We start from the raw sequence: 15624 nt of genomic DNA, 5'->3' as shown, positions 1-15624 counted from the left end.
TTCTTGTGATGGGTATCTTGCTAGCACTGTTGGAAACAGGATATTGGAGTGGATGGGACTTCCTACAGACCCCTCTTTGCCTTCTTATGTTGTACCTTTTTCCTGGAGTACTGGAGCCAATCCAAATGGAGGATAGAAAATTTGGTATATTTCCAAAGGTAAGAGGAAGGGAAAGCATGACCGTTATAACTTCATGCTAACTATGTTTGCTCATATGTGCCATCAATTTGCAACTGACTTATGGCAACCAAGCCATTGCCTGCCTCTGCAAAGTCTTCTTGGATGGTCTCCCATCCAAGAACCAACCCTGCTTAGCTTCTGAGATGGGGCTATACCATGCTGCCTTCCCCTCTTCATGCTAACTTTTTCTTTTGCATCTTTTCACTAGATCTGCTAGAGGGAGTGAATATCACCAGCCCAGTGCTTTTAATTCATGGTACTGTTGGTAAGCCTGCCCTGCTTTCCGTGAAATACACCAGCACCAGCAATGATAAGCCTGTAATAAAGTGGCAAGTAAAGCGGGACAAGCCTGTTACTGTGGTACAGTCTATTGGCACAGGGATTATTGGAAACCTGCGCGCAGACTACCGGGATCGGATTAAAATCTTTGAGAATGGCTCCTTGCTGATCCATGAACTGCAGTTATCTGATGAGGGCACATATGAAGTAGAGATCTCCATTACGGATGACACCTTCACAGGGGAGATGAACATTAACCTTACAGTGGATGGTAAGTGTGGTCTAGGAAAATCAGCATTCTTTTTCTAGAAAGTATAATTTTATCCTATATGCCATAGGATCATAACTGAATCCATGCAGACATTGTTTCTGACCTTTTAATGTTGCACCCTGCTTTTATGGTGAACGGAACATGTTTCAATCTGTGTTTTCAAATTCTGAAAGTCTTGCAGTTCCCAATTCAAGATGAAAGATATTAAAGAGAACAGCTTTAAGAAGGCATAGGTCGCAGTTCAGTTGAGGAAGCTAAGAAATTCTGGCTTGGAACATCCTCTGGATGCTGGAGAAACCATCTACAAAAGTAGAAGGAGCCTTTTGAAGGAAGTGTGGTGAAACTGCTATGAACTTTATTATTCTTTTATGGAAAGTTGTATTGTGTGTTGGAGAGTTGCCACAGGTACTGTGTTGTGTTTCTAGCATCTCCAAGGATCTCAAGTAGAAGAGAAAAATGTTTCCCAGCCAGAGAACTTGGAGTCCAGCTGCCAGTCAGAGTAGGCCAGTGGATATGTTTCATATGACCTACAGCAGGGTTCCCTCATTTTGTGGAGTTTTGGAGTTTCTGGAAAGGATAGTGGATGCCTCCACAAAATGGCTGCCATGATGGCACTTCAGTGTTTTTGTTTCTTCAGTGGTAGGAGAGGTGGAGGGCCTTCACCTTTTGAGGAGAGACAAGAACAAGTTCTGGTAATAGTATAATTGCCTGAGCTTAATAGCATTTATCCAATTGATATTGAGATGGGTGGCCATGGTTACTATCTATAGGTCTTGGTAGGGGGCTAGAACTTCTGATACTGAAGTCAATACTAAGGAGTCCATATGCTTGTGTACAATGGATATTATTTGGGTTGTGTGAATGACTTCTGGATGTGATAAATGCTTAGCACAGTGGGTGACTTTCCCTGACTGATCACTTCCTATTATTCTTCCTTCCTCACCTTTTTGTCTCTTCTCATATTTATTTTCACTTCTCATAGTGAGTGTTCCTGTGTTTCTGCTAGTAGTGGAGCTTTTGTTGTGGTTAAATAGTTTCAGCTGGAGTGCTCAAACACCCCATTGGTTCGGCTCACTGCTGTTTTGCTAGGTTGTTTGCAAGGAGCTGATTTTTTTAAATCCATTCCTTGATCCATTTGTGGCTGTTTGTAGAGGTGCTTCACTGTATTCCTCCTAGCTTTTTGCGCACTTGGAAATTTTGGGGAGCACTTTTGTGAAACATTTTCTCTTTTGGAATGAGACCAGGTTTTACTCACTCAAAATGGGTAATGTGAAACTTTGAATCTACAGCTGTGGGCAATTCCTATGCATCCTGGTGACATATATATTTTCAAGGATATGTTTATTGTTTAAAAGTTAATAATTTTGGCAACAATAAGATACGTGTTTGATAATAGATTATTAATTCAGCTCCAAACTCTAAACCCAGAGATTATTCAAGCAATGGTATACAAATGTTCTACCTTCATACTGGGTAGGATCCAGACTAAACATTTCCCATTACAGAATGTAACTTTCCTGCCTCTGTCCTCCCACTGCAGCTCACTGATCTCCCCAAAATACAGCTCTAGGTGTGCTGTAACCACAGCTTAGAAAGCCTCTGTATTTGTGTAATCAGAAATATGTGCGGTCCCCTTAAGAATAGCTACTCATGGGAATTGCAGTTCAACCCTCATGCCTAAGACAGGGGGACATCGTCTTTTTCAGTTAAAGTTCTTGAGTTCAATGGACCTAGTTGATTTATTTCCACGTCCACAGTTCTATTCCACCTTGACCAACAGTGCTCATGGGCTACTTACTGATTGAGTGAAAACTAAATATTCAGAATGTTGCAACCTGTATTTAAAGCTGACAATGGCTTTCCAGATCAGTGTTGATATTTTTGGAAGGCCCAGTTCAAGTTGTACGACTGCAGAGGCAATGCATGGCAGTAGAACAAATATTTTGCGAAAGAAGGTTAACTGGAGCTTGTCAAGTTGTTCTCTTGGACCCAGGAACCAGATCTGGGAGCCATACAATATGCATCGTGTCACAAGAGCTTTGTATGCTTTCAAAAGTGCTGGCACATATTGAGCTCCTTGGATGAAGAAGAATTTCCTTAAAGCCAATAGAGCTAAGCCGATTTTCCCTGTACCACTGTATCGGATTTTTCCCTGTATCAGCTAAGCCAATTTTCTGTTTAAGATGTTGAACATGCTTGGACCAAGATAAATTTGATTGGAACACGATTCCTAAATATCTGAATTCATTGACCTGTTGTAATTTTTCTATTTCATCTATTATTTAATCATTTTGTTAACTTTGAGAACACCATGATTTTGGATTTATCTTCATTTATCTCCAAGTCATTACTGTTACAATAAGCAATAAATGCTTTTATATAGTGTGCTTTAGACCAGTTTGAGTTCTGGAGAGCAAGACAAGGTTGTCAGCGGGCACTGGGCAAAGGTTGTCAAAGCGGGCACTGGGCGAAGTATCTTTAGTTTCCCAGGCGTCCACCTTCTTTCTGATCAGTGAAATCCCGTCTATGGATCTGAAGCAGAAACAGCCTATAATTGCTGTGGAAAGGTAATTAAAGTTGGGTTTGTTTTTTCATTGTATCGTTGCCAAGAATTAACAAGAGTGCACTGTTCTCTCTCTCTTCCTTACTTTTTCTAGTTCCAATTTCAAAACCTCATGTTGTTCTGGCTTCCTCTACTGTATTGGAGTTAAGTGAGTATTTTACATTGAACTGTTCACACGAGAATGGCACCAAGCCCTCCTACACATGGCTGAAGGATGGCAAACCGCTCAGCAATGACTCCCGCCTGATCCTCTCCCATGATCAGAAGGTGCTCACCATCACCCGAGTCCTAATGTCTGATGACGACACGTACAGTTGTCTGGTAGAGAACCCCATCAGCAATGGCCGCAGTATCCCCATAAAGCTCACGGTGTACAGTAAGTACAGCTGATACAGAGAGATGCATAAGGGAGAATTGGGGGGGGGGGATGGGGGAGAAGGAAGGTCCATGTGATGCAAAAATGACTCAGACCTGGAAAACAAGAGAGGAAACTAGCTGGTCTTACTGAACGAACTGTTCTGAACATGTGAGATTTTCAAATAGTGCAAGTGAATCAATATAAGGGGCTTAGTGCTTTGAGGGAGGGGCATGCTTGCCTCTTTCGCTATATTAGATGGTCCTGGCTGTACTCTCCATATTAGAAATAAACAGGAGAAATCTTTTTGGGAAGCACCGGCTCCTTCCAAGTGCATGATTCTGCTATATACAGTAGCAAGATTGAAGAAGCTGCATGGAAGAAGGGGATGGGTAGGATTGCCAACATGGGATTTACGAAATTCTGGCACTACTGCCTTTATAGGGGAGTTGCTGCTCCCTCTGCTGTTGGCCCCTCAGCTCAGTCCTCCCCCATCTCCTTCACTCTTTTCTCTAAGCATGAACTCTGCTCCTGTGTCCTGTGGCTTCAGGGTGGCGGAATAGCTCCTGGTTCCCACTCTCTGGTTGTCAGAACTCAGTTTGCTCTCATTTCAGGAAGCACACACACACACCCCACACAAAAGGTAGTTTTCTCACCCCTTTCCTTCTGTTGGAACAACAGCCTGAACCTAAGTACAGACCTCCTGGGCAGAATCATGCAAAATGGGTCAGCAACTTAGAAGTTCCACCACTTCCAGCTGGCAGTGATCAGGTGATGCCAGAGAAAGAAGCAGAGTCTCCATGGCATCCCTTAAAAACAGCGACTGTGAAATATTGCCTATAAAACTCAGGCTACAGTGATAAATCAAGGGCAATACTGGATCTATGCAGACTGTATCCAGATGGCGCCAATTGCTGAGAGCTCCAAAATTTGCTTCACTGATTCTTATACAGAGGGTCATTCCATTGCCTGAAAGAACACACTTTGTTAAAACTCTCCTCAACTCATTATGCTAAAGGAATTAGGATGAAGAATTTATATCCCATGCAGGTTGGTCTCACGTTAAACAGAGTTTTACTTATGCTGAATCTATATTTTCTGGCTTAAGTAGCTTGTGAAGCATATAGATAATTTCTCCCATATGCCTATGTGACTTCAGAATAGGGTCGCCAGGCTGAGCTGGGTACATCCCAGAAGTGACAAGACATTTGAAGAAAGTAGGAATTGCCAGAAACTCTGTGGTTTTACCATAGGGTTTCTGGTGATTCCTAGAACTACCCTTTGTTATTTACAGATTGTACCTGGAAGTGATGTAGCAATGTTAGCAACACCATTTTTTTCTCCTGCTGCTGCTCCAAGCAGTGGCAGGAAACAAACCTTACTGGCAGAAGGCCTTCTGCCATAATGGGAGGTTCTTGATGGATATTGTAGTGGAGCTAATATCAAATGCTTCCACTGAGCCAAGCAGAAAACATCCTGGTTCCCAGTTCTGGCTCCTCAACCTGAAATCTCCTGGAGTTCCTGATGAGGCTAAAACAGTCCCTGAGATCGAGTAATGTTTGTGTGAAAGCTACTGATTTTGGCTTGAACTTTTAATGCCTCTTTTTTCTTTCTTTAGGAAGGAGCTCCCTCTATATAATCCTCTCCACAGGGGGGATTTTTCTTCTAGTTACCTTAGTGACTGTCTGTGCCTGCTGGAAGCCATCCAAAAAGTATGAACTTAGAAATATATACATGTGCATATATCTTGAATAGAATTTGTAGCTGTAGCATTCAGTGAATAATGATCACCTGTTTGTTGCACATGCTTGACTTGGCCAAAAATCCCCCTGCCCCGCATACACCCAGTAGCTGCCCTGCATGACCCAAGAAGAGTGTCCCAAAATTTCGTGTGAGGTCCCAGAGGGGCACAAACATTTTTGGCACCCTTGCGAGGGGCTGTGAGGTACAAGGCTGCCAAGAGGGTTGGTGGAGAATTAAGGGGACAGCACTCCAGTAGCCCATGGGGTCAAGCAAGTCACGTGATTTGTTTTCACAGAGTGTTTTTTTTAAAGAGTTGAATGATGTCAGGGGGGGGCATAGGGACTCTTTTTCTGCGAGATTTTGCGATGGCTCTAAAACAGCCCTGCTAAAATGTAGTTCATCATAGCAGTGTGGCCTGTAGGGGAAGATTGGTCATTATTGCCACCAGAACTACTCCCAATAGGGCAATGGCCTCCCTCCATGCTTGGCCCAGGCCAGCCCAATGGCAAACAGACTGCACCCAGCCCACTTAAGCCCTGCACAGCATGGGGAAGGTGGTGCCCAGGCCACTCAATCCCTTTGTGGCCCTGGGAAGGCTGTGCCCAGGCACATGCAGCGCATGGAAAGAGGCGCCTTGCTGGCTGGGGAGGCAGGCTGCCTTTTCTTCCTTTCCTCCTTTGAATAGCAGGACTGTGGTGGCCTGGGGGGAGGACCCTTCCCAGACCACCCCTGATTGCCTGCCTAAGGAAAATCTTGAGTTGCTTGTACAAACAGGCCTAAATCTGGCTGGTGTCCTGCCTTTGGACGATGTTTCAGTTAGCATAGCTTACTTCCTAACAACTGATTTTTCCCGCATTAAATGTTAACAAGATGCAGACATGGCAATTGCCATCTTCTGTAGTGATAAGAGTTTTTTCAGGCTTTGGTTATTGTGTGTTTAAATAATATCTGTATGGGGAAGCTTATTAGGTATTAATAGATCATGCATTTTAATGCAGTTTGTTGTGAACTGGTCAGAATGTATGCACGTTAATAGAAATGTTAGGCACGTCATGATCTCACAGACTTGATTGGATCAAATCGACAGTGTAGTTTAGTGGTTAGAACTAGGACAGAGGAGATCTGGATTCAAATCCCAAGTTTGGTATGAATGATCTTGGGCCCTCCCCTCCATCTCTTTCACCCCAGCCTACTTCACAAAGTTGGGAAGATAGAGGGGGTAGAGGGAGCCATGTTTGCAGCCCTGAGCTCTTTTGAAGGAGGATGGCATAAGTATGAAGCAATCAATGTACCGATGTGATATTCATAGGAATGCAGGATAAAAGCAATATACAGAATTCTATATGTGGCTTTAATAAAAAAATTCAATATGCAAATAAAGGGAAGGGAGTTCACCTTTTCCCTTCAGGTGCTTTTTCAGCCAGAAATTGCTCCCTCCCCAATCTGGTTTTCCCTCAGGAGAGAAGGGATATGGATACCATGTGGCTGCCTTTATGTCCAAGGTGCTGTGTGAAGAAAATGGGTTCAGTAGATCTGTGCCCAGATCACTACATAACTAAGCAATCATGTGTTAATTTCAATAGCCCCCCCATTTGCCACATTCCCATTCAGCCCACTTTGGAAAGCTTCATAGTGAGATTATAAAATGTGGGATTGAGTTTCAAGCTGCGTATTGCAAGTGCGTAGTTTCTTATCTTTGGGTGACATTGCAATGGAGGATGTTCAGACTTTTGGCGGTCTTCTTCCCTCCCAGGAACAAACGCAAACTGGATAAGCAAAGTTCCTCTGAATATGTGGATCAAAATGATGAGCATTTAAAACATGAAGGTAAAGAAATACCCCCTGAATACTGAATCACAGGCTTGTGTGTGCCTTCTGTAGGAACTAATCCTGTATTATGTGTTGAACCTGGTTTCTTTTCCCAACCATAGCCATTTGTGCCCTAATCACACGTATATTGTAAAGCACAGTCAGGTTGATATGTGATTGTCAATCAGACTTTGTCCATGGCTATCAATCAGTTCGGGAACCCAGTACAAGCACATTTTGAGCTGCCCTTCTGTTTTTCACTTTTGCAGCATGAACAGCTAGGGGACGGCTGCCAAGTGGCAAGCATGACTCTGGCCTCAGGCTACATCAAGTCAGCATTTCCCCACAGTGACTGTGACTAGGCAGGCCATGATTTATCAATGGCATTCAAGCTGTCAGGGATACCATAGAGTTGGAAAAGGTGAGCAGAGGGCAGCTAAAATGATTGGTCCACCTTCCCTGTGAGGAAAGCATTTGGGGCTGTTTATTTGGGAAAAGATAACTGGGAGTGGTGGCAGATAGGGATATGATAGAAAACTATGAAAATTATGAATTGTTTGGATTTTCTCTAACTCCAGTTATACTAGAAGGTGGAACCACCCAACAAAATTGAGCAGCAGTAGATTCTGGACAGACGAAAGGAGGGGTTCTCTTTTCACAGTGTATGAAACATGGAATTCACTGCTGCAAGCTATGGAGAGGGCCCTTGATTTAAATGAACAAGGATTAGACAAAGTCATTGAGGAGACAGTTATTAGCAGCTATTTGCAATGATAGATAAAAATGGTATATTGCTCTGATCAGACACAGAATACCTCTGAATTCCAAAAATAAGGGGACCAACAGTGGGAGAGGGCCACACCTTGTTTCTAAACTTTGCAGCAACATCTAGTTGGTCACTTTTAGATGGAGAAGGTTGAAGTAGATGAGTCTTGAGTCATCTTAGGTTCTTGGATCTACCTACCCTTTTTTCTAGTCTTCTGTCTCCTATGCTTACTCACCACACCCTTTCCCATTTTAATTCAAACAAACAAACAAAAAACCCAAACAGCCATTTCTGTTGTCCTTTCAATGCAGTTGAGATTGTTCCCCGAAGTGGAGAACATGAGCGCAAGAATCCAGTGGCTTTATACATCTTGAAGGACAAAGTAAGTTTCAAGATTTGTGCTTTGGAGCTTCTTAGGGCTCACTTGCTAGTAATTAAGCAACTTTCAGATAAAGTGGTACAGGGAATATTTGTTGAACTCAGATCTCATACTTTTCTGGCATTTTGGCACTTTAGTCCTATTGGCTGGTTGAAGCTGCAGAAATGACTCATGTTGCTGGATGAGTGGAAAAACCCATCCCTTTTCTTTCTTGAGTCATTTTTTAAAAAACCACTGTTGAAGTAGCTTGTGGCCTCTCATATACTATCTGTGCACAAACTTAAAAGGCTGTAAGTGTAGTTGAGACTTCATGGGGATCCGTGACTGGATTTACCTTCTCATCTCATCCTTTGTGCACAGGGCCAGCGCCACCATTTAGGCAGTGAGGCGGGCGCCGTGAGGCTGGAGGGGGCGCCGGAGGGGGTGCCAGGGCGAAGGTGCGCACCAAAGAGCAGGCGTGCCACCACTGCTGCTGCCACATGCCCCCGGCTGGGTGCAGCAGCCACGGGCCAGGCACAGCAGGCGGCTGGGGTGGTGTGCGGAGCGCGGGCAGCCTCCGCGCAGCACCCCAGCTACCCGCCAGCCAATGGGCCCAGCTTTGCTGCGTGATGACGTCATCGCGTGGTGACATCATCACACAGTCTGGGGGGTGCGCAGGTGCACTGTGTGCGCACGCATGGGGGGGGCGTGGCCGCGGGCGCCAGAAACCCTGGCGCTGGCGGTGTTTGTGCATTTTCTTGAATCATCTGGAGGACCTCAGTATTCTGTAACTCTGTATATTCTCTGAACCAGGCAAGTGAGCCTGCCCTAGCAATCTTTGCAGAAGGGAAAAGGGCAGCACAGAGAGGCAGCATGAATGTACATGGCTAACAATGAAAGTTGTTTCTGAAAATGGCCTAAGGAATGGCTGGCATCACTGGTGAATTCCCCAAATGACAAGGCTGTCATGTTTCCTCCTCTCTGCTTCACTGTACCAGAGTGGCACTAGTTCTTAAGGACCAGAATGGAGGTCCATGTATGTTTCTACGCAAGTGCATCTAGAGTGAGAGATCTCTTTTAAAAACATATACAATGCACAGGCAAGGGGGATGAAATCCATCTGCCTCTTATACCTTACATTCAGGGCTTTTTTTCTGGGAAAAGAGGTGGAGAAACTCAGTGGGTTGCCAGCACAGGACCACATCATGACGTCACCTTGGGTCATCTGGAACAAGGGGGGAGTTTTTTAAAGTTTAAATCACCCTTGGCTGGAGATCAGGGGGCGGGGCCACCGGCCATGTGACCATTTTCAAGAGGTGCCGGAACTCCGTTCCACTGCATTCCAGCTGAAAAAAAAGCCCTGCTTACATTGCAAGGTTCAGTTTCTTACAACATTTTTCTTCCAGTCAGTTTCATTTATGTTATAGCAGGTGGACTAGGAGAAAAAAATGCTGAAAGCGCCACAGTGTTGTGAGATAAGGCATAGGAAGGAACTCCCCTTGCCTGCTTGTAGTGGTCTTATTTTTAAAAACGCTCCCATCTCTGCTTTAGACATGAAGAGGTGGGAATCTGGTATACATTTGTCTGCATTGCTCTCCCATCACTTCTGTCTGCATTACACTCCCATCTCATCTGCTTTGGCTCAAAGTAATCCCACCGATTCATGAGGGGTTCGCGGGCTGCACCTGCCATGGCACTTGCCGTACCAGCCAGAGAAATGTCCTCATGCTGCCAAAGGGGGCCGTGACATTCCCACAGACCAAAACTGGGGCAGTTGTACTGGTTTGTTTCCATTTTCAACATGGTGAATCACTGGATCAGATCATAAGAAGATATTGGAAGTGTAAAATTTCTGAAGATGTTGAACTGATGGTTGAAATGTTAAGAAAGAAACCCTTTCATCTTCTCCACTCCCCATTGTTGGGAAATGTTGATGGTAACTGGAAGACGATCAAAATGAAACAGGAGTCTGGTGGCACCTTAAAGACTTAAATTTATTCCAACATAAGCTTCACTTCATCATTCACTTCATCAGGGGCATTTGCAACAGAAAGATGCTGCAGATGGGGCAGAGGTGTTAAAAAGAGAGGTTAGTTTAAAATAAAAATCTAATAAAAAGAATAATCAGTGCCTTCAGTATTTAGTTGACTATTGAGTGGGAAGCCTTGGGCTCAGAAATCACTGGATGTCACAGAATAAAGTTCATGTCAGGAAAGAAGCATTTGGGTCCTAGTTATAGGGAAAAAAAATTATGGGACAGATTCTTTGCAGCAGGTCCTATTTCCCCCACTTTTTTCTTGCATCTTATCATTGAGGGGGGAATCACTCCTAAGCTGCAAAGTTTCCTTTGCTTCTGAACCTCATACCTCTTGCTAGAGATGGATACCCATTTCTCTTTGAATACAAATCTCTGAATTATGGGAAGTAAGATTCCCATTTACTGTTGTCCTGCCATGACTCACAAGTGACATCTGCTGCTAGGATTGTGTGTAGCAGCCCACTGTGCTACAATTCCGATTAATGGACCCTTCAACGTCCCCTTCCACAGCTGCAACTTGGGAATAATAGTAATTTACTATGACAGATTACTGTGAAGGCAAGCATGATTTTTTAATATGTTTACAGATTAAAATATATTGATAAATGAAGTAGACTCTCCTTTCTGTGTTAGTGTAGGAATGGGCTTTTAGGAGGAGATGGGAGGTATGTGTGTCTCACACCCTCCAGAATGTTGTTAGGGGTGTAATCAGTCCAATCTCCCCCTTTCCTTTCTTGTCTCCAGATGATGCTCAACTGTCTTCAACATTCCTTTCTTCCTGAAGGGCAATGGCCATGCTTAGTTCTCATGAGGCTGTTTTGGGAGGAGTAGTGTGTGTGATTTTCATCTTGCTTTTTTAATTTACAGAGTAATACTTGTCTGCATAGCTGGGGATTCCACCAGGTATGCAAAAAGATCTCCTGACTTGCTGCATTACTAGAAGGGATTGTTATATTTACCTCTCGGAAAAATGCTCTGGGTTTGCAAACACCTTTCCCTGTCCTGTATATTAGTACTTCGAACATATAATTAGGGCTTTTTTTCTGGGAAAAGAGGTGGTGGAACTCAGTGGGTTGCCAGCACAGGGGGCAATTCCTGGCGGGAAGTGGTGCCCCTGGTACCACGTGTGCATGTGCAAAGTTCGCACATGCTTCCGGGACCGCGCAATGATGTCACTTTGGGTCAGCTGGAACAAGGGGAGTTTTATAAAGTTTAAATCGCTCTCAGTGAAAATGATCACATGGCCGGTGGCCCCGCCACCTGATCTCCAGACAGAGGGGACTTTAGATCACCCTCCACGCAGTGTGGAGGACAATCTAAGCTCCCCTCTGTCTGAGATCAGGGGGCAGGGCCACCAGCCATGTAACCATTTTCAAGAGGTGCCGGAACTCTGTTCCACCGCATTCCAGCTGAAAAAAAGCCCTGCATATAATACTATACCACATTAGAAATGTTTAACTGGGAATCCAGATTAGGAGCAGGTTGATCTCAGGAGAGAAGGAAACAAAGATTGCTCATGCTGCCAAAAGCTGACTTCTGATTGGTTGGTAGCTTCCCTTTCTCTGCATTCAGTAAGATTAGAGGTGGGTAGGTTTTGACTAGACTTCCTATCATGGCCTGCTACAAAGAGAGAACCCTTTGATGTTACTTTCTGCTGGAGAAATTTCGCCAATCCATCATTTTATAGCGATAGACACAAGTGTTTGAATTTACTTCCACGTGATAACATTTCATCTCACTTTGCAGTATCTGATTTGGAACCTGTCAGCTTAACAGCTTTCCTCCATATTTATGTATCTTTGAACCTATACACAACATATTTAAATAAATCTTTTTACTTGAGTTCTTACATAGAAACACTAACTGTTTAGGATTTTGTTCCACTTTTAAGAATGGGTTGAAAGAGGAGGAAAAAACTCACCCGTTCGCAACTCTTTTACCACCCTGATTTTAATACAGAGGAATGGTTAATATGTATAAAGGGATCAGTGACTTTGATTATGGATCTTTTGCAAATTCAGCTCTGTAGCTGCATGAAGTCTAAGGCCATCAATACATTGTATTCACAATGCTTTTGTAGCCAATATCTTTAACATAACTTGGAATCTCCACCTCAGTTGCATTGGAAAAAATAGAGGAATGCCAGTCTTCGTCTCTACCTCCATGTCTCCATGATTATAAGCCAAATGGGTTGGTTCTGGTTGTTAATGACTAATCTGTGTTAAATCTGGTGAAGGAATATTGTAGTGCGGCACCCTTACCGTGATGTGCAGCACCTGGAAATTGGGAAGCTGTGGCATAACCTGGGATGTGATTCCAAGTGCTTCACCGGACAGGGCTCAGTGTATTTCACATACATTTTTTAGCCAGGTCCTGATTACTGTCTCCTGATTTTTCTTGCTTCCTGAAGGAATCTCCAGAAGCAGAAGAGGAATCTCTTCCTGATTCTAGAAATGCCGTTGAACCAGCACCACCCAGTTACTCCAGCTCCCCACCTCCTCCTGGAAGATCACCTGGACCACCCGTTCGGTCTGCTCGCCGATATCATCGGTCTCCAGCCAGGTCTCCAACCACCTCCAGAACACATATATCACCCACCAGGTCCCCCACCTCGCTCGGGCGCATCACAAATCCCACACGCATGGTGCGGACTGCTGGAGTTCATATAATCCGAGAGCAGCAAGGGGAAGCCAGCCCCGTGGAAATCAATGCCTGAGGGTAGTTGGTGGTGGGTGTGATGAAGAATCCCCTCTCTGCCTGTGAATGTTTGGGGGGGGGGGTCGCAGCAATGTGTTTGCACTGGGCATGTTTACATGCAAGTGCTTGTTTCCTCTAAAGGGAAGATGCCTGGATTCTGCTTGTAGATAAAAGTGAATCACAGTGTTACCACTGGCTGGATGGACACGCTTTAAAAAAGTTTACAGTAGGTTCAACGCTCCTGCTTCAGTATGTTTTTTTAAAGGCACTAACTTGCTATTTGTAACACCCAAGGAGCAGCACCACACAGGTGTGACTAAAGCTTTAGCTTTCGGAGATGCCCAACTAATTGCCTTAAAGGCTGCTGTTTCTAGCCAAGCATTTTGGGATTTTGTATGCATTGGCAGTGTATGGGAGAATGTATCCAATGGGAATGTATCCACTAGTCACATGTCTTGGATTATATCAATGTTGTCAAAGATGCCCTGATGTGTGCCTTTTGGTTTTTTTGTAATTAATGTTAAGAATACTTGTTAGGCTTCCAGTAACCCCAAATTTTGCTGCATTCTCCTTTTTTTTTTAGAAACTGCCAGCAACTGCTGTTGATGGCTGTTACTGACCCTTGAAGCTGTAACAAGCTTCTTGATTCAGGATATGATTTCAGGATATCCCATTTCAGGTATTCCTGATCCACATCTAGCTTTTCTTGACACAGACACTAACTCCCTTGAAATCACAATAATTCCCCAAAGGACACCTCAACCATCTCTCCCAGATGGGTATACCACTTTCCGGATTGTATAACAGCCAGTTTTACATTGCTCATCCTGGCCTAATTTTAAATTGGACTTAAGACGGACTTTCTGAAAGTGCAGTAACCCTCATTGACCTGGGAATGAACATATATCCAGAGGTCTGGACATAGCAAGATTTGTTTGTGTCTCCATGCTTGAATATGTGTGCTCATACTTCTTTGGGCCAAATAGGGTCCTGGAGGATGCACACTTCCACAAAGAGCTGAACGCTGGTTTTTGAGATGGAAGAGCTGCAGGTCTGTTCTCTGCAAGCGTGGGGGAGAGCCATAGTTGAGTGACAGAATGCAAGCTGTGCATCCATAATATTCCAGGTTTGGTCCCTGGCAACTCTTATAAAAGCGTTGTGGATAGGAGGGCTAGGAAAGGCCCTTGTCGGAGAATCCCTACCGGTCCAAGTACATGTAAAGACATCAATGGTCTGACTGGCTAAGGGTGTTTCCTATGTTCACATAACCTAACTATGGCAAATCTCTGCTTTGTTATGGTTATTTATGTGGTTCTCTTTGGATATCTGCTGGAGTGAATTTGTGCTTGTAATCAGTATTGGAGATATTCAGTGGCTGAATGAACCATGCAGTCATGTTCATCTCTTTTGTCCCCTCCAGGCAGGAAATGCCAGGGTGCAGGCATTGGCTTGAATGAAATGCCAAGTTGATATGTGCTTTTTTGGTGTTTGACGGATGGATATAAGTTATATATTGCATTAAATCTTAGAAAAGAAAGTGACTGTGAGACCTCATTTTTTGTGGCTTGTTAAGGTAGGAAAAATGCCTTGTGTGTGGAGGATGGCAGTGCACCTATTGACCCCATCTTGGTTGTGGCTCTGATTTTCTGATGTCACAGTTCAACTTATTTGGGGCAATTTTATAATGAAATGTTAAAACGTGGGATTGTGTGGCAACCTGAACACATGGTGAATTATTATCACATGACCCCTCTCCCACATCCTGACCTCTGTGTGCATCCATCCTGCTATAGCATAGTGGTTAAGTGGTTGGGCTGCGAATCAGCACTTTCCTGGTTCAAATCCCACTACTGCCATGAGCTCAGCAGATGGCTTTGGATAAGCCACTCTTCTCAGGCCCTTTCAGGACAGAAAGGCAAAGCAAAAAAGGCATCCAGGAAAAAGTCCAATATGGTTAATTACAGCTGAAATGAAAGATTTTCCACAACAGATGAAGCAACAAAAAGTTTTTTGGCATGTTCAGTTTATTATCATGCAAGTTTTTTCATGGCAGAGAGAGTCTATATTGACAGATGCATGAAATGCTCATTTGAGTAGGAAGGAAGTTCTCCCTTTGAGTAAGAGAAAAAGGGGGAAAGGTTTTTAAAAAAAAATATTTTTACATAGTGAGGCCAACTAATACAAGTGATAAAAGTAAGGATATTGCAAAGCATAAAATGAGCACCATATCCAATCCAATAAATACAAGATTCGTTGACATAGGTAAATTCCAAAGTAGAAGACATGTTAGTATAATAAAGGGGCCAAGTTACAAGTGACATTGGAGAACTGTGATTAGATGGCTTCATGGCAATTTTGTCATAAGAAACAACTGTTGGAGGGTTACCCATATAGAGCCGGGCCATGGAGATGCAAAGAGGAGTTTAAGTCTTCCCTCTGTGCCATTTTCCCAGTTGAAGCTCCCCCTGGTGTTTATAATTTATTATTACTATAGTTAAATTCATTTATAGCTTGCCTTTCTCACTTGAACTCAAGACAGATTAAAAAATGTGAAAAGCAATTTAA

General features: G+C 43.7%; 1 protein-coding gene across 1 annotated transcript; it reads left to right on the top strand.

The window, feature by feature from the left end:
* Nucleotides 1–8: 8 nt before the first annotated feature.
* Nucleotides 9–14548, top strand: HEPACAM (hepatic and glial cell adhesion molecule). The gene is made up of 7 exons (XM_054998036.1): nt 9–12; nt 389–730; nt 3388–3669; nt 5267–5360; nt 7145–7218; nt 8278–8348; nt 12773–14548. Exons 1-7 carry the CDS (start codon nt 9–11, stop codon nt 13076–13078), a joined length of 1173 nt encoding a protein of 390 aa, XP_054854011.1. The 3' UTR covers nt 13079–14548.
* Nucleotides 14549–15624: the final 1076 nt, after the last annotated feature.

This window comes from Eublepharis macularius, chromosome 14 (genome assembly GCF_028583425.1).
Source record: "Eublepharis macularius isolate TG4126 chromosome 14, MPM_Emac_v1.0, whole genome shotgun sequence".
NCBI lineage: Eukaryota > Metazoa > Chordata > Lepidosauria > Squamata > Eublepharidae > Eublepharis > Eublepharis macularius.
The sequence above is the reverse complement of the archived record's forward strand: the minus strand, read 5'-3'. Positions and strand labels throughout refer to the sequence as shown.